Source organism: Alligator mississippiensis, chromosome 4 (assembly GCF_030867095.1).
Source record: "Alligator mississippiensis isolate rAllMis1 chromosome 4, rAllMis1, whole genome shotgun sequence".
NCBI lineage: Eukaryota > Metazoa > Chordata > Crocodylia > Alligatoridae > Alligator > Alligator mississippiensis.
In genome coordinates, this window is record NC_081827.1 from 135,384,011 (window position 1) to 135,404,241 (window position 20,231).

At 43.7% G+C, this 20,231-nt stretch overlaps 1 protein-coding gene across 2 annotated transcripts in view; it reads right to left on the reverse strand.

Annotated features, from left to right (window-relative positions):
• WNT7B (Wnt family member 7B) overlaps positions 1 to 20,231 on the reverse strand; it is a 141,606-nt gene that overhangs the window by 55,527 nt on the left and 65,848 nt on the right. For both annotated transcript variants that reach the window (XM_006264607.4, XM_059726657.1), the window contains exon 2: positions 11,069 to 11,295. In XM_006264607.4, the coding sequence (XP_006264669.1) occupies positions 11,069 to 11,295 (227 nt within the window). The remainder of the gene's footprint in view (positions 1 to 11,068; positions 11,296 to 20,231) is intronic.

A 20,231-nucleotide genomic window follows, 5' to 3' on the forward strand; every position in this document is an offset into this window, starting at 1 on the left:
TCTTCAGGAGGAGACCGGACAGTCACCTTGCTGGGGTTACTTGACCCCAGTTGTCTTTCCTGCTTGCTGCAGGGGGCCCAATGATCTTCCGAGGTCCCTTCCAGCCTACATTTTACGAATCTATGAAAGAAAGTGAGGGGAAAAAGGAAGAGTGAAAAAATGGCATCGGGGCAAAAAGAAAAATAGAAAAGTAGACACATGCTTGTATTAGAAAAAATTACGTGGACTCTTTTATGGTTCCTAAAGTTACCTTTAACATTAAAGTGCATACATGATGCTAGGAAGTACAAGCAGGAAGAGATAACAGATGAGGCCTTCTCATTCTTCCTGAGAAAGTAGGCAATTACCTCAGATGTCTGAACATGAATGCACAGAGCCTGGGAAACAAATGGGACGAACTGGATGTCCTCACATAGTCACGGAACTATGATGTCATTGGAATAACAGTGCTCCAGTCATGTGAACTATCCCACCAAGTCTCTGTCATCAATGGGTATAAACTGCTCAGGAAGGGCAGGCAGGGGAGAAGAGGAGTTGCTCTTTAGGTAAAAAGAAAACAACAAAGAGTCTGATTGCTCAAAGCTCCAATATAAAACTGGATTTAGGCCTGTTAAAAGTCTCTGGCTTAGGGTCAAAGTGGAAAGCAACAAGGATGATGTTGTGGTGGGGGTCTGCTATGGACCACCAGACCAGGAAGATGAGGTGGACGAAGCTTTCTTCAGATAGCTAGTGGAAGTTTCCCGATCACAGGCCCTGGTTCTCATGGGAGACTTTGATCATCCTGACATCTGCTGGGAGGACAATACAGCAGTGCTCAGGAAATCCAGGAAGTTTTTGGAGAGTTTGGGGACAACTTACTGGTGCAAGTGCTGGAGAGGCCAACTTGGGGCTGTGTTCTTCCTGACCTGCTGCTCACAAACAGGTAAGAATTGGTGGGAGATGTAAAAGTGAATGGCAACTTGGGCAGCTGCAACCACAAGATGATCAAGTTAAGGATCCTTAGGAAAGAAAGGAAGGAAAGCAACAGAGTAAGGACTGTGGACCTCAGAAAAACAGACTTTGAATCACCCAGGGAACTCATGGGTAGGATATCCTGGGAGGTCAGTCTGAGGCAGGAAGAAGTCCAGGAGATCTGATTGTATTTTAAAGAAACCTTAGTGAGGATGCAGGAACAAACCATTCTTCTGTGCTGGAAGACTAGCAAGTATGACAGAAGATCAGTCTTGGCTTAGCAGGAAACTCTTCAGCGAGCTAAAACACAAGAAAGAAGCTTACAAGAAGTGGAAATGGCTAGGGACGGAGTATAAGAGTATTGCTCAGGCATGCAGGCATGAAATCAGGAAGACCAAAGCACAACTGGAGTTGCAGCTAGCAAGGGACATAAAGGGTAACAAGAAGGGTTTCTACAAGTATGCCAGCAACAAGAGGAAGATCAGGGAAAATGTGGGTGCCTTACTGAATGGGGGAGGCTTTGATCCATAAGAGTATCTTTCCCCCATCCATTTGCCCTACATTTATAATTGTGATCATCTGTTTATATAATATGTTTAGCACTGTTTTGTGTCCATCTCTCTTCCAAGTGGTTAATTTTGATTCATATAGCAATTTGGAGTTAATAAAATAAATGTACTGATTACTGTAGTACTTAACAGGGTTAAAGCTTTTTTTTAAGGTGAAGCCAAGGAGGGGTGAATGCAGGGAGGTGGGGAGATTCTACAGATGTTATTTTTCTCATAAACTCCTTACTGCAGAAAAGCTTGATGTCACCTCAGAGGCATCCTTTCAACATGTCAGAAATTCACAAATGCACACAAAAGGTCATGGATCTCAAAAGCCTTCAAAACTCCCTTGTTTCTTGCCCTGTAATTTGCTGATTCTTTACAACTGTCAGGTGGCTGTCTCAATAATTTGAATTACTTTCCACCACCTCAAATCTCAAAGGTTTTCCTCAAAATATATTCAAAGATGGGAAATACATTAAGATGAACAATTTTAAAGCCAATCATTTTCCTTGTGAAAGGTCTAGCCGAGGGGTCATCTGCAGATTAATTTTGATGTCTTGTCAGCTGCACCCTCTACAGACACTTTCATCTTCCATGCCTCATTTTTGCCCTGGGTTTAGCACTGATAAGAGAAGTCTGTTATAAGCCCCAGAATACACATAGTTTCAGAGGGAACAGCCAAATACACAAAGTATTAGCTTGGATAATCTTCTTTGACAGGACAATAGTAAATCTCCATATTGCCATTCATTCTGACTCCATGCTGTAGAAGCTGCTGTGGCTAATTATTTGTTCTCAGGTGGTGATTTGCTTCCTTTATTAATGATGAATACAATCTGGTATAACATACACCAGTGTTTCCCAAACTTTTTGGACCAATTTGGGCTTTTTTGGACTCTGTCAACTTGGACAATTATCAAACCTTGGACTTCTTATCAAACTCTCATTGAAAAACAGGGGGGAGGGAGAAAGGAGAGTGGAAGTTGGGGAGAGACAGTACAAGCCAACAGCTAGGGACTAGTTGCCATAATGTCATCATGGATTCATGGTGATCCATTAACTACAGTTTGGGAACCAGTGGTTTAGACCTAGCTATGGGGAAAACTGCCTCTTTCTCCAGTGGTTTAGACCTAGTTACAAGAAAAACTTCCCTTTTCCCATGTGCCACTGGGGAAGTTAGGACCACCCATTAGTTCTGGGTTTCTCCTTCATCTGACAAGAACCAGAGTATGTTAACCTTCATACTTGATATAGGTCTGCTGGATGCCTATCATCAGGTGACAGGCATTAAATAAATAGGTATTCCTGGTTTTAAAAGACAGCAATCAATATATAATTAGCTGATGCATTCATGTATTAATTTGCATGAGAAGGAAATAAAAGAAGGTGTGGGGAGAGATTGGGACACCAGCTTTCACAGGATGAGGTGTGGAAGGCAAAAGCACACAGGCTGGAGATGTCAGATGCAAGTTGTGAAAGGAGAAGGAAGTAGTAACATCCAATCTAAACTTTACAAGACCAAGTCAGAGAAGTTGGAATTATATTCACCTGCTTGGAGACACAGAAGTTTCTAAGTCAAAGCTGATTTTCAGTCGCACCCAAACCAGCTGCAGCTTAATAACTTAAAGTTGCAAGGCCCCGTGGACAATAGCACAAAGCACCAGGAACCTGTCAAACTGCAACATATCGTTTAAAAAATGTCTAGCTGAAATTGCCCTGAAGCCAATGAGTGAATCTGATAAAGTGCTAAAGATTATGAAAACTGCTACTGTGCTGCCAGAATTTCTTCAATATCTCAGTCCTCATGATTGAAAATAACTTACCTGATTTTACATGAGAATCCTTTGTGAGGAAGACTTCCTCATTGCTTTATTATACCAAGTAAAGAACCATGCCATACAAGAACTTCTTGCCCTAAATCAGAGGTTCCCAACCACTGAGCCGCAGTCCAGTACTGGGCCACAAAGGGTTGGCTGTCGGGTCATGGTATATCAGGGCAGCCCCAGGAGGGAGGGAGGTGGCTCCATGCACCCCATCCTGCTCCCACCACCATGGCCACATCCGGCAAGGTGCTGCCTGCACAGCAGGTACCAGGACCCGGGCTGGCCCAGGCAGGACCCCCAGCCCCATGTGCAGATGGGAACAGGGGAATGTGGGCAAGGAAATGCCTGGGGAAGAGGGCAGGGAAGTGGCTCTGCTGCTTGCTCTTAGGGACAGCAGCAGAGTCCTCCTTTCCGGGCAACCCCAGCTGGGTCCCTCCATGCCACCACCTGCCCAGCCCCCTCCCCTGTAGGGTCCCTTGGTGCCCACAGCTACAGTGCCCCAACCTGATCCAATCCTCGCAACACCTCTTCCCCATGTAAAATGTAAATATGTAAATTAAATTTAAATCTGTAAATTGAATATGTAGATCTCGGCAAAATGGACAGGCTTCTAATCATAAAGTGAACTGAATTTTATTTGTGACCATGTTCTCCTATGGACCAAATAGCTCACAGAAAAGTTGTCAACTTTAATCTGACATCTGCTTATGTAATATGGGAAGCCAGGCCACAACCTACCTACCCCTCCTCTCACCGCACAGCCAGAGTGGGGCTGGGCCATGCCCCCTTCCCTCTGTGCAGATGGTTCAGAGCCAGTCCATGCCTCCTTTCCCTACACTACAACAGGGCTGGGAAAGGAGGCATGGGAAAGAGCCTCCTCCTTGGGCTGGAAATGGACTGGGTCATGCCCCATACCCCCAGCAGGGCTCAGGCAAGCCCCCTTCCCCTGTGCAGCTGGATCAGGGCCCTGCTGTCTCCTGCCCCCTCTGTGTGGCTGCTTGGAGCCCTGCCATGCCCAACCCAGCATTGGATTGGGTCCACCAGCCAGATCTGGCCCACATAGAGATCGGACACTGCCCGTCCAGCCCACTGGACAAAAAGGTACCACTGGCCTAGAATGACACTTGGTTAGTTTGTTCACATTCTGGAGCTCTGCACAACCACTGGTTAGAGCCTACATAAACAGCTTGACCAGTTGCTGGAAACCTCAACTCAAGAGTCTCCTTGAAACCACAACTCAAGAGCCTCTATGTTAAAGTTAAGTCATTTTAACTTGCACATCAGTGATCTGCCTGAAACTCTTTATTAATCTGTGCTGTTGACATCTGCATGGGCACTCAATCTCAGGCTTTTTCTGACCTTGAGAACACATTGAATTCTGATCTGGCAGTCACTGCAGTAGCTGGTACTTGCAGCTGGAGACTTCAGCATACGTTTTGTGTTTCTTCAACCTCCCTAGTGCCTCTGTGCCTTGGGAACTGACTGTCTCACTTAATAAGCAACTGTTGGTATAAAGTCCACACCCAGTCTATCATGGAATTTCTCTTGATAGGTCTTTGGTTTATTGTTATCAACTGATGAAATCATCTGTCAAAATCCAGACATACAGCAATCTACTTGACAAGCTAAGTGGAACTACATGGGGATCAAATAATTATGCTCTTCAGACAGCTGTCCTTGCTCTGTGCTTCTCAGTAGTAGAAGCCTGTGCTCCAGCCTGGGTTCCCTCATCCCACAACCCACAGTGATGGGGCCATAAAGCATGAGGTAACATATCAGGGACTAAGGACCTACACCTGTACTCCGAAGGCCAGTGCTGAGAAACACCATTCTGCCTTACAACAGAGGATTGTTCCCCTAACCATATTGGAAGTTCTTCCTTAAGCAAAATGGTTATTAATCCAATTTAAGAAATTTTCCAGTGAAAATGAAAACATAATTCATAGTTACAATATTTTTACAATTCCCTTATGCTTTATGACACTTCATTGGCATTTGGTCATGCTCATCTGGAAATTCTCGAGCAGTTAAATGAACACCTAACCCAGCCAGAGAGAAGAGGATGCTTGTCAGTCTGCACAACAAGGTATTGGTCAAGCTCAAAAAAGTGCATGTGGATGTAACAGGGGTTTAGGTTGTAGCCGTGTTGGTCTAAGGATATAGGCAGACAAGGTTCCTTGGGTGAATTTGATATCTATAATATCTAATAAAAGATATCAAATTCACCCAAGGAACCTTGTCTGTGGATGTAACAGACATTGAAGGGTTGCTTACCTGACCAGAGGGTGTCCCACAACAAGGCCTGTCTCTTCAGAGACACTACTAGGGCAAAGGAAATTTATCCCAACAGGGACCCTGTACTCAAGGCAAAATGAAGCTGTCCCACACAGGGACATCTTGAGAGAGGTAAAGAATGGAAAAAACCCTAGCCAGGGGTTTGAAATCAGAGAGGGACAGTTAAGAAGAGCCCACAAAAATCCCAGCTCCAGGACTGGCTGGGAGGATTTCTTTAAAAGTGGGGAGTTTTTCCCCACCCAGGGAGAGGGAGAGGGGGAGAGAAGGGACACACTGCAGGGAGAGGTCTATGCAGGCCAGGCCACAGTGACTTGCCCCCCAGAGCCTGCTGGAGCTGTGGTGAGCTGTAGATGGGTCAGAGGTGCACTCACAGCCTTGGGACTTAAGCCAGGGCTTTGGAAGGGGCAGGCTGATCTCCTTGTAGGGAAACAAGCCTGGTTAGTGTGTGTATGTGTAATTTAAAGGAGTGGTGCACAGCTGCAGAAGCCCAGCCCAGCCCAGCACGTCCCCATTGCACAGACAAGGGGAGGCAAGACTCAGGGAACTAGCCCCAGAGTTGGTGGTATGTGTGTGACCCAAAGAGAGGGCATGGGCTGCAGGAGCCCAACCCAGTGCACTCGTGTGTTCATCCATGAGAGAAGTGTATCCGCTTTAGCCTGCAGCCCAAGTTGCATGGCCCACTGTGCAGGGGCCATGAACTGGGGCTGTATACATTGTGCGTTGCAGGGACCCAGATGTGGGAGCAGCTGCCAGCAGTGAGGTGACGCCTGGGCCGATGTGGGAGGACCTCAGCCATGAAGGACCTACCACGATGCAGTGGGAAAAGCTGGGGATTGTGTGTAAATCCAGTGTGCATAAAGGTCAGTAGTAGTGTTTGTAAATAAGTATCCAGTAGCTCACGTTCTAAATATTAAGCAATTAATGTATTAGTGCTTCAACATTTAATTGCTGTTTATGCTTCTCCTTTAACCTATACCACACCTGAGAGGTTATCAGTTTGTGAACTCTGCAGGCACCCAAGTAACTATCTCCATACCACCAGTGCTCCTTTTGTGTACTGTATATAGAGTTATTTTGGTAGCAATTTGAAATTTTTATCCACTTTAGTTATATCTTGTTCTGTATATAATTAAATTGTACATAATTAAATATTTGTAAATAATTATATTGGTGGTTGCAAAGTATTTGTAAGTGTAAAAGGGGCCCTCCCTGCCAGAAAGCCCCATTTCAGCTCCTGGGAGAGCCAAGTGTGGCTTATGCTACTGAGCACACCAGGATTCCAGCACTTGGATGTGACACGCGGGTAGCACCATGTGCCAGGGTTATGTGAAGGTGTCCAGCTCCTAGGAACATGCCAGTACAATGTAAGAAGCACTTTCAGTACACACTAAAGACAGGCATCCCAGTCCACCAAAACACTTAGGCACATATTTATTTATTTTTTTTAATGGTGTCATCCTATAGAAGTTGAAGATGCTCATATGCATAATATTAAGCTGTTACTCAAATACTTTGGTGGGTCAAGACCAAAAAGCAAAAGCACACCCAAATTCCTTCAAGCATAGCATCTAGCATACTTGGCACATGTTCATTTCCAGGAAATGTGTACAAACCAACATCTCGCTACTTGCCTCAGGTAACCCAGAGCAGATGTCCAAAGAGCAAGCTGAGAAACCTTGGGACTTCATCACCTGGGCTTGTGAATGCCTTAGGTCTTCCCCTGTGTGGCACTCTTAACATTGATATCCTAATTCAAGTCCCCCAAAAATTCACATATCCATGCTCCACTTTTTAAGTTCTAAAGAAGGATTAAACAGATTGCCAAGACTTAATCACATCACCCTGACTCACTTAAAACAAAGAATTGGACAAATACATGCCAAATTAAACATCAGAGAAGTATGAACCCTACAGCTTCTTACTGGACAAGAAGATGGAAAGCATTACAACCTCTCACATATTTCTTTTTCCTTATGCATGTTTTAAGAGAATGCTTTGTACTCTGGTTTTTTGTTTTTTTTTGGTCTGATGCTGTCCTGGTTCAAAACTATAATGATGTACATACATGCCAGCCTGCCACTTTGGTTTTATTTCTGATAAGTCCTTACAAAGTTTAATCCTATTAGTCAGCTACCTTAAATATGCTCAGAAAGACTTGCTGTCAGTTATGTCTGCTTAGGCACCTAGACTGTACCAGATTGCTGCTTGCTGGCTAGCTGCACATGAGCAGGAATAATAAGTATTATGGTGGTCAAAACAGAAGCAATTCAGGTGTGGAACCACACAGGGCTTTGTTACCTTCAGTTTATCATGATTCATCATTGGACAATAGGGCTAAATACAGACAGTCAAAAAGCCCAAGTCTAAATTAATTCATTCTTTTCAGGTTAGTCTAAGATGCAAAGATTGAACCAATAAGCAAATGAGCAGACATTCCCTTTTTGATTCAGGAAATGTAGCCACATGCCTGCAGTGGCTCAAGCCAGAAACCAGGGGGTACTAGAGTATGGCTCTCTGGCACATAGCCAGCATGGGCTATGTGTTCATTTCCTCTTCCTGCTGCCCCATAAGTCTCTGAGATTTTCTGTTCACAATCATAGTAGCAGGACTCTGCAGGCTTGCTCATCACTTCCTCCTCCTGCTTCCAGGTGCCTCTGGGGTTTGTTGTCCATAGTCAGCCAGCACTAAGTAAGTAGGGAAGGGCAGCTCCGTACTCAGGAGAAGGGAAGTTTAGCCCCCCTCCCTGGCCCCAGACCCCAGCAGGGATTTGCCTGGGGGTACCAGTGAGCTGGCCAGTGAGCCAGCCCTCAGGGCTTCAGCTAGGGAGCACAGGGGAGGGGCCAGCCCTGCTCTCTGAAGTGGACAGCACAGCCCAGCCCAGGGCTGCAAAATGCTAGGATGCTGGGGGACCTTGATTTAAAATGAACCAGGAAGGGGTCTGAGACAGAAGATTCATAAACCGGTTTCACCTAAATCATTTAAGTCTGATACTACATTCAGCCAGGTTTATCTTAAACCAGTTTCAGCTATTTTGAAACTGGTTTATGTGCACTGAACTTCTATTCTGTTACAGGTTTAAACCAGTTTTTGATCCCTTAAACCAGTTTATGTATAATTTCTGTACCTAGCCTAGAGGTCAATGAGGCAGCATCATATTTCTTCTGAACATTAAAAAATCCCCCACTGAGATTGGCTGCATGTACCTGCCCTGAGATTGGCCACTGCTGAAGCCACCTCTGGCTTCTGTGGGCAGTTGCTGCCCGCCCCCTCCCCCCCCGCTGCCGATGTGGCTGGCAGCAGCTGTGGGCAGTACCCACTTGCCACTCACCACCCCCCACTGCCGTTGCCACCGCCGGCGGCACCTACAGGTGGTCCTCACTCACCGACACTGCCGCCAACATTGATGCCAGTGCCCCCCCCCCCCACTCTCGGGAGGCACCTGTCATTCATTTTGAGAGGGGAGAAGCCTTTTTTCCTTGAGGTAGCAGGAAGGAAGTTTGGTAGGTGTCTTTATAGCAATTCTGATTCAATTGTTGGCATGGGTAAAACTCAAACTTTAAATTATTCCCTGTGTACGGTAGTTGAAACAATGCAAACTGCTTTCCACTCTGGTCCCTCCTTTTTGTATGCCAATAACAGAATTACAGCTGTGTTTCTATAGCCCACAAAATTATAACACATCTTATTTCTCTTGAGGACTTATTCATCTTTCCTTATTTCCATTTCCCAGAAAAATCCTTATAGTAATAATGGGAACTAAGAGAGAAATTATTTCTCCAGATGAATTAAGAAATATCTGAATACAAATGTAGAATGAAATATTGACAAGTGAGATTGCCTGAATGGTAAGATATTTAGAAAAGATGAATAAGTCCTCAAAAGAACAGCTCCTGACCTCTGACCTTCCTTCATCCAAAACCAAATCTTTTTTGAGGTTCCGAAATGTTCTGTAAATTTTCCCTTAGAAGCTTCCTTTTAGTTTCCTCTGCAGCTTGGTATTTTGGTGCAGAGTAGAAGAGCCAAAGCAGGCTAAGCCAGATCTGCAGCTGGTGAAAGGCATCTTCACTGATGTTGGTGGAATTATACTGATTTACATCAGTTTAGGCATTAGCCCATTGTGTCTATAAGATATCAACCAACAATATTAAAATCAGGGTTTGTCTGATTCACACCTCAGCTTTCTGACATTGGCTTTTGGCTAGCATCAGATGAAAAACCTTATTCATAGACTATTTAGAGAATGGCTAAGTACTGCACGAGCGCTTTACTCCTCATATGGACAGTGCATTCACTTTTTTTCTCTTCCACAGAAATCACTCATTGCATGTGGCAGGTCAGGTTTGACCATGTGACTCACCTCTACCATTGAAATTAAGCATAGGAGCAGAATCGCCCAAATATGAACATAATACTGGGCACGTCTACACATACATTAATGTGCCATGGTTACTGTGTATTAAATTTAGTACTTGTATAAGTACTAAATTAATGCACAGTAACCAGTGTTATTGTGTAGCAGCATCGATGCCCACCTTTTTAGTGACACTACTGTGCAGTAGCCTAATAATCCTGCACGGTAGCATATTAGCACTGTTTGTGCTGTGACATGCTACTGTGCAGTATTGTTAGTCTACTGTGTAGTTAGTGTCGTATGTAAATGTGCCCACTGTTCCTCAAAGAAAGTTGTTGGTGGTACAATTTTTAGAGTTTTGTTAGACACAGTTCTTGTTGGCCTAATAGACAGGTACTTTGTAGAAACCTTATTAAGTAATATCAGACATAAATTAGGTGGAAAGTGATCGTTTGATGACTGTCCTATAAGAATTGGTCAGGCCTCAGTCTTGTACCGTAAGTTATTTTCTTTCAGAATGTTTTCCAATATCTACCACTGTAGGTATGCCATGTATAGTGCTGTCTTTAAGCTGTAAATTATAAATAGAAGGGATTAATATAACTGCTGTGTAGTGAAAGATCACCAGTATGTCATATAAACTACAACAATAACAAGCTAATTAAGATTTTTCTGGTGGCTGTTTTGGAACTGAATTTATCTCATTACAGTGGGATTCTGACTGGTCATAGCATGAAGTCCAGCAGCAATGATGTATCCCTAACTGGCTACCAATTCGTTACAGCATTACCTTCGCAAGAAATGAAATTGACTAGCCGTAGTTGCTCTTACAGTTATTCAAGTGTTTTTTCACACAGAATATGGTACAAATAATAGAAGACTTAACCTAGCTATCTCTGGACCTGTTTTTCATTGGCTACAAAATGAGGTTAGAGAACAGCAGGAAAAAATAAATGCTGATGCTGTTCTGGAGAGCGTGTTTCTTCAGTTTGTATGGCATGTAAATGCCTGATAGATGTAAATCTATTCCATACTGCAAGAGGAAGCTAAAAGGCAAACTGTCCCAATTGCTGGAACTATTTTGGAGAATCTCTTACCTACTCGAAGCTCTTGTCCAAAGACCGTTTTTTCTCCCAGTGCTGAGCAGTTCCATCTGCCATACCGAAACTGATACTGGCACTCATTGATTCCCATCTGTGCCCCTTCTCCAATCACTATGATGGCATCAGGGCGGCTCTGGCAGATCGCTCGTTGCCGAGGGGCCAAGCCTGGAATTTTGTTGCAGATGATATTTGCTCCTAAAGCCACCACAGATGACAGAGCTCTAAAGAAAGACAGAAAGAGGCATTAGAAACCAACTGAGACCATTAATTCTATTTGTTCTACATTACAGGATGGCAGAAAAGGCAATGGACAAACAGCTAAAGGTTTGGAAATTTGGTTCCTATAATTATGAAGACTTTTCCCAACCTCGTTGGTCTGGCAATTGGGGTTGGAAATCTTGCAGGATTTCCAGTAATGCCTAGTTAAATCTGGACCAGAAATACCACATGAATAGCCTCTCTCATGGGCATTTGGCACTTCTGTTTCCCATACCAGATCAAACCAGGAACTGAGAAGGTGTGATTCATTTCAGATTCATTTAGAAATGTACTTAGTTTCAGGCTATAGGCATTTACATTGCCAGAACCAGTTCACTCATCACAATTTTCAAACTATTTTAGACCACTTTAAAAAATATTTTTTTCTACCAATATTCTTGCCCACACTTGAAATACTGAGCGACTAATGGACATTTAAGTATAACAATATTTTTAGACCTGGCAAAAGCCTTGGAACACATGTGAGGGATAATCAACATGAGGCATTCTTACTGAAAACATTTATAATTCTCATTCTTCAATACATGTTCAGAAGTATACATCTAGAGTTACAACTCATTATGAAGATCACACGCATCAATTTTCAGTCTCATATACCACCTTATTTTTCAGAATGTTTATGTTATGAATAGCATTTTAAAAAATAGATTTCAATATTGCCGTAAGTGATTTTGGAGCTTAAGGACCATTTTAAAAGGTTCCCATTAAGTCTTAGGCTCTTAATTGAATAAATCACTTTTGTAAATGGAATTTAAGTTCCCAAATAACTTAGACACTTTTGGGGGAGATTTTTCCATTGGCTAAAATTAATAGCTAGAAATGTTAAACTTGTTGTCCTGGAAACCTTTCAGATTAAATTATACTGCCTAACTGCAGAGCTACACTGTAGAAAGGCATGAGGTATACTGACTTCTAAGTTGTGCCTACTGGCATTATGCCTTGTTTAAACTTCATCCCACATAAAAAACCCTCTAACCTACTATGATAGCCAGATCCACTGTTCTACCCCAACACATGAAGTTTGGAGATTTGGAAAAAACATTATGGTTTCTTCCTCTGTGAGTTCATGTTTCAGGGAAGTTGCTCTCTTGCACCCTCTCTCTTGCATTGGTGCATCCAGTACTCCCACTGAAATTTCTTCTAGGCACTGGACTGAAGCTGTAAACAGATGTTGACTTTGTGCCACCATAAAAATGTTTACGGTGCATAAAAGCCAAGAGAACACACATCATAGCCCTTTGTTGTGCTTAAATTCTGTGGTGTCAACAAACCTAGTAATAATTTTTGCTGCCTTAATGTGGCTGAAGCCTGTTAACTTGTGGTAGAAGAGCGTGAGCAGACTGTAGCTACCCCCACTCGCCAGCAGCCCTAGGCAGAAACTCCCCCAGCTTTGAGGGCCTGATCCTGTGGGAAAAGGGCCTCAGGTAACTTACCTCAAAACAGAACCCACATATGCAAGTTGGAAACCCCCCAGTTGCAGATATGCCCCCCTGTCCCTGTTGGGTCGCGGAGAGATTCCCCCAGTGTACATCTGCAAGTCCAGAGGGGGGAACTCTAAAAAAGGTTCACCATGCTTGCAGACCGGGTACACCAGGGAAATCCCTCTGCAGGGGATTCAAGTGGGTGGAGGGGAACTCAGAGTCTCCTGTTTCATTTCTGCACCATGCCTTGACACAAGGCACACCATTGAAAAAGGCACTGGGCCCTGCTACATCTGTCTTGCTGGGTTGGTGGATTGGTCCATGTCCCAACAGGGGGGTACATCTATAAAGGGGTTTTCCACCACTTGTAGATACACACCCAAGTTGGGGCATGGCACCTGGGGCCCTTTTCCTGCACTATCAGGTCCCTAATGTCCCAACAGGGGCAGAGCAATGACCCTGCAGGGTGACAGCCCCAGTGACATCTGTAGACATCAGTGAAATAGACTGGCTGTGCCATGACGTATTGCAACACAGTGGAACACTCTCCAAATAGGACCTTTGTTTCCAGCCTAAGAGCAACAAGTTAGCTGTCATTCTGAAAAGGTAGATTCCTATCTCAACAAAGTAGGTGTGACTTCCCAAACGGGAAGATGCGGTGTGGTACAAGCATCACAAAAATTAAAGCAGTCTCCCACCTAGGCATATAAAAGAGGAGGCAGCTTAATTCTGTGACATTTTCTGCACTGTCTTGTGCACTCATTCAGCATGGTGGCTTTTCTATGTTTTCCTGGAAAATGGTGATTCTATTAAATCAAAACAATGCATGGATGTGTATCGATTTTGTTGAAATATACATTTAAAAGTATTGAAACACGTGGTTCCAAAAACATCAAAGTGCTTTGCTATGACTATTTCAATAACACAGAATAGATTATAAACAAAACAAAACAGAATGAAATGCTTTGGAATTTCCTGTAGAATGGAAGTACTGCATTTCAAACATCTCTACCCTTAAATTTTATAGTTCATAGCTTCCTATGATGATGATTCATTATATTTGTCCATAGTCTATGTATATGGTTGACCAAAGTGAATTTTAGGAGGATGGAGAATTATTGTGAACACAGAACCTGTTGTGCCACATTTCATTTTAAAGAGACAGACAAGAAATACAAAATTGAGATCCAAGTCAGAGCAGTCCCAGAATTTGAAACATAAATGTTCAAATCCCAACTCCTCTAATAGCATAGCATGGCCAGTGGCATGTTCTAATCCAAAGCTTTGGTTCTGACCCATCTCTTCTTCAATAAACATTTAAAGATTTTATTTTGTAAGTCTTTAATTCAAGATTTGGGTGTCTCCCTAAAAAACATGCCAGAGCTCATACAGAAGCTTGATGCAGAAATGACTAGGTGAGTTTCTCTTGTCTGTGTCATGCAAGTGGTCAGCCAGTTATTATAATAGTAATTGGCCACAGACTCCATGAATCTATTAACATCACAGAAGGATTTAGATATTTAGGTCACAGGAAAGAAACCTGAATATTTGATTCAGATACTTTTCAACACTATGGAGCAACACAGCCATTTTCTGCCATAAAGCATCAGATCTTTATCTCTATAATATGACAGATGATACTGGAAGGTTTAGATCATGTTGCAATTAACACTCGTAAGGAGAAAAAAATGTGTTTTGTGCGTTGTACAGGGAAGCTAGTGCATGTGCATTTTAGTAGATTTTTGTGATCACTTTGAAATGCTGAGTTCCCTGTGTGCATGTACAAATTGGAGGATTGGACCAAATGAAATTGTGAGGTTCAACAAGGACAAATACAAAGTCCTGCACTTAGGATGGAACAATCCCATGCACCAGTATGGGCTGGGGGCTGACTGGCTGGTGTGTTGCCATCAGGTCAAGGGAAGTGATTATTCCCTTCTATTCAGCACTGGTGAGGCCATATCTGGAGTACTGTGTTCAGTTTTGGGTCCCCCACAATGGAAAGGATGTGCACACCTGGAGAGAGTCCAGTGGACGACAACAAAAATGGTGAGGGGGCTGGGGCATATGATTTATGAGGAGAGACTGAGTTTGGAGAAGAGAAGACTGAGTGGAGATTTAATAGCAGCCTTCAACTGCCTGAAGGGAGGTTCGAAAGAAGATGGAGCTAGATTGTTCACAGTGGTGGCAGATGAAAGAACAAGGAGCAACAGTCTCAAGTTGAAGCAAGGGAAGTTTAGGTTAGATATTGGGAAGAATTTTCTCACTAGGAAGGTAATAAAACACTGGACCAGGTTACCCAGAGAGGTTGTGGAATCTTCATCCTTGGAGGTTTTCAAGACTCATCTAGACAAAACTTTGGCTGGGATGATCTAGCTGGGGATGGTCCTGCTTTGAGCGGGTGTTGGACTAGATGGCCTCCAGAGGTCCCTCCCAACCCTAATTTTCTATGATTCTGTGAGTTGATGCTAATCTCTATGTCTGGCCCATGCATCTCATACAAGTGTTGATAGTAAAAATATTACGTACATTGGTAATGGTCAATCACACAGTGTTCCAAAGCATTACACTTATTGATATTAGCAGCATTATTTGGAAGCTGTTTGTAGTGCCAACAGGCTGTTGTGTGAATTCCTAACTACTTAAATTAATCATTCAACTACTATATTCTGCATGATGCATCCAAATTGATTGCAGGGGTTTCACAAAGGAGATTCACTTCAGATAAGGCAGAAGGGGCCTTGTTACATATTGCACTCTGAGCTGCTCAAATGTTGATTGCTGCTAGTGCTAGCTCAAGTTTGGAGCAGTACCACCTTGAGGCTAAAAACCTTTTCTGATTGTTTCCCACCTGCACAGCTGTGACTTTCCACTAGAGGGCTGCCAAGCAGCAGGGGCCCAACAGGTGTGAACTGATACTAAAGGACAGGTTTCTATCCATGCCATATGTGGGGGGAGGGGGGGGTGAAAGATGGTTAGACAGGGTGCAAACCTGAAGCTGAGAGGCAAAGCATTAGTGGGAGTGGGGGTAGGTGATGAAAGGGAAGGTGGAAAGGAGATGGGGATGGTGAAATGAAGGAAGTCAGCCACTGAAGGATCAAATAAAAAGAAGTAAAAAAAATTAAGAATTTAAAAAGAAATACAGAGGAAGTACATTTAAGGTCTTATGTTTTAATAAATTGGGATTTGGGATTGGGTTGTGAGGGCTACTGGTTTTGCTTCCCAGGGTGGCTGGAAGGTGGGACTGGTGAGGGAAGGTACTTTTGAGAGAGCTACTGTCCATGCTCTGGGAAGGAAACCCCAGCTCACAGGGACTTGATCCACCCCTTTATCTTGTCCCTCCTCCAACCCAACTAGACCCCACTCCTGTGACCTGGCTAACTGGCATGTACTTTGCAGGCTGTTTGCACAAGTTTGCATGCCTGGGGGTGGGAAGGTCCAACCCTCAGGGATGGGAGGGGGAGCTGTTTGGTGCCAGAAATGCCACCTGGGTAGTAGAGTTCAAGGGGTGAAAAGTTTTTCCACATAGAACAGGAGGGTGGGGGAAGGGACACTGCCTCCTGTGATGCTAGAGGATTTAGGTGGCTCATCTGTGGGGAGTTGGCTATACATTAATGGAACATGAGCTGGGTAACACAGATCAAAGATAAACCTGCCCTGGAGTGGCAGAACTTTAAACTGCCTAAAGTGTTCTTAAAATTAGTTTCAGGTATTGATGTGTGGACAATCTAGGGGTTAAGAACTCCAGGAGCTACCTAAAATTAATATGTAACAAGTGCTGCTTTACTTGGAAAACCAGCCTCTGATGAAATAGCATTGTGTGTTTCCATGTCTATTTGCCCCAAATTATTATGCTCAGTCTAGAAGTAGAAGGCTGGGGTTTAAGCTCCATCACTCCAAACCCAGCCTGGGATCTGAATATCAAAGTGTACTCTTGGCTCATGCAACATTACACCAAATAAAAGTTATACAGGCACATGTTGCCTTTAGTTATACCCTTGCAATTTCGTTGTCTTCAAAATTACAGAGGTGCAACCCAATTGCACGTAGCTGGGTTGCATTGCTGTAAATGAAGATTTGGGGGATTCCACAGGTGGCCACACAACTAGAATTTAGTTCATAGTTATCTTGCTGGTGGACAAGTCTGAAAAGAGTTCAGATCAACTGTGTTATTTCTGTAGGGCTGATGATAGTAAAAACTTACTTTTATTCTACTGGAGTCAACAGATGTGATTGAATAAACAAAAGAGAGAGGTCATCTGATAAAGAAGATGATGTTTTTACAAAAACACTTATCAGAGCAAAACTCTTTGGTAATGATACTAGAAGATGTGGGCTTGGTTTCACATATCCTCAGATGCATTGGATATGGTCATTCTTCTGCCAGTGTTTTAAGTTTTTTGGATTGGTTCTGGCTGGCTTTGGGCCTACAGTACAGCAGGGATATTGCATTTTTTGCAATGGCCTTAGAAAAAACTACTAATCTATCTCCTCAAGGAGGTTTTTATCTTGGTGTGGGCCCTGCTTCCTAAATTATATGAATAGAAGCAGTCTTACACATATACAGATACTATATAATACATATATAGATGGCACATGAAAGTGCCTAGCATCTCTGAAAATCCAGTCCAGAACACATCTGGATTTAGGCCTTCAGATTTTAGGACAATTTTCAATATTTCAGCCAATCTGTAGATTAGATTAACTGAAAGTAAAATCCTGGCTTCACTAACAGCTACAATGTCATTGGATGAGAATGGTAAATTTGTCACCTGCCAAAAAAATTGTTGAAATGGACAGTAAACTTGCTTGTGTCCATTTTTGGGTGCTTAACTTGAGACATGTCAGACCTAATTTTCAGAAGTGTCAAGCCTTAGTACTTCACACAACGTCTCAAATTGGGCACCTAAAACTGAAGGGTGGTTTTGAAAGTTTTGGTTGTAGCAGTCATATATATATAGAAATGATGTACATTGGTTGATCTATACACGTGCCTCAATTCTACCTTGTTACAGTCAAGGAGTTATGGCAAGAAACAGCTCTCCAGAACAGTATCCATTGATCTGCTGTTGACTCAAAGACAAACCTTTTCCAGCTTATGAAATAAGCATATTCAAATCTGCCTCAACAGGATCTTATAAGGTTCAATGTTTGTAAAATGCTTTGAAATAGTCTTCATTAAAAGTACTATATAAAGTCAAACTATAATTACTGTTTTATGTTATTGTTATAACTTCAAGGGACTTCCCACTCTTTTTGCCCTAGATTTACCAGCCTCTCCTTCAGACCTGTTGTTAACCTACTTTTAAAATTGTTACTGTAATTTGTTGCCAATAGAACTGCTGAAGCTGAGGTTCTAGAAAACTTTAATTATTTTACAGAAATGCATGTCGGAGACAGCGACCACGAGCTGATCACCTTCACCATCCGCCATAAAGCAGGCAAGTCAGTCAGCAAAGTAGAAGTCCTCAACTTCAGGAAAGCTGACTTTGACAAGCTCAGGAGGCTTGTTAGAGAGGCCCTAAGGGGCCACAACCTGAAGGGGAGGTGAGTTCAGGAAGAGTGGTTGCTCCTCAAGGGAGCGATCCTGAAAGCACAAGCAATGTCTATCCCAGAGGAAAGGCAGCAAAAGGGCACAGCAACCCCCTTGGCTCTGCAGGGAACCAGTGGACCTCCTGCGTCTAAAAAGAAAGGCCTATAATGGATGTCAGGCTAGATCTGCCCCAAAGGAGGAGTACTCTGCACTGGTCAGACCTGTAGGGAGCGAACCAGGAAAGCCAAGGCTGCGACTGAACTCCAACTGGCTACATGTATCAAAGACAATAAAAAGTCATTTTTTAGATATGTGGGGAGCCAGAGGAAAAGCAAGGGTAACATTGGACCCATGCTAAACCATATGGATCAACTGATAACCGACGTCCAGGAAAAAGCCAACCTGCTCAACAGGTATTTCGCGTCGTTTTTTCACCAGCTCCAAGGGACGGCTCTGCCCAATATGGTACGAGATGGCCAGGGCGAGGGAGAACTATTACCCTACATCAATGTTGACCATGTGAAGGAACACCTTAAGAGGTTGGACACCTTCGAGTCAGTTGGCCCAGACAGCTTACATCCCAGGGTACTTAAGGAGCTGGCAAGCATCATAGCTCAGTTACTGGCACAGATCATTGAGAACTTGTGGTGCTCAGGCAAAATGCCTGAGGATTGGAAGAAGGCCAATGCAGTGCCTATCTTCAAGAAAGGGAGGAAAGTAGATCCACGGAACTATAAGCCCATCAGCCTGACCTCCATCCCCGGGAAGATCTTGGAGAAAATCATCAAAGAGACCATTCTTGACAAACTGTCTGAAGGCAACTTCTTGAGAGATAGCCAGCATAGGTTTGTTGCAGGTAGGTCTTGCCTGACCAATCTCATCTCCTTCTACAACCAGGTGACATAGCACCTGGACAAGGGAGAAGAGATTGATGTCATATATCTCGACTTTAAAAAAGCTTTTGATCTGTTATCCCACAATTCTCTTATAGAAAAACTGGCCAACTCTGGCCTTGGCTATATCATAGTTTGCTGGCTGGGGAATTGGCTTCAAGGTCAGACCCAGAGAGTGGTAGTTGATGGAAATCAATCGTTGTGGTGCGCCGTGACCAGTGGGGTCCCCCAAGGCTCTGTCCTTGGGCCTATCCTTTTCAACATCTTCATTAATGATGTGGACATTGGTATCAGGAGTGGACTGGCCAAGTTCACTGATGACACCAAACTTTGGGGTAAAGCGTCTACACCTGAGGACAGGATGGTGATCCAGGCCGACCTCGACAGGTTTGGAAAATGGGCGGATGAAAACCTGATGGCCTTCAACTCCAAAAAATGCAAGGTACTCCACCTTGGGAAGAAAAACCCACAGCATGCTTATAGGCTCAGCAGCGCTATGCTTGCTAGCACCATGGCCGAAAGGGACTTGGGAGTCATGACTGACCACAAACTGAATATGAGCCACCAACGTGATGTCGCAGCCAGCAAAGCAAACAAAACTCTGGCTTACATCCCTATAGATGCTTCTCTAGCAACTCCAAGGATGTCATCCTCCCGCTGTACTCAGCCTGGGTGAGGCCACAGCTGGAGTACTGCATCCAATTCTGGGCTTAACAATTTTAAAAGGATAAGGAGAAGCTTGAGAGAGTCCAGAGGAAGGCCACACTCATGATCAGAGGGCAGGAAAATAGGCCTTATGATGAGAGGCTGAGAGCTACAGGACTCTTCAGCCTGGAAAAGCGCAGGCTCAGCGAGGACCTGGTGGCTGCCTGTAAGTATATAAGGGGTGTACATCATTACCTGGGGGAACGCCTGTTCAGCAGAGCGCCCCATGGGATGACAAGGCCATACGGTCACAAACTTCTCCAAGACCATTTCAGGCTGGACATAAGAAATAACTTCTTTACAGTCCAAGCCCCCAAGACTTGGAA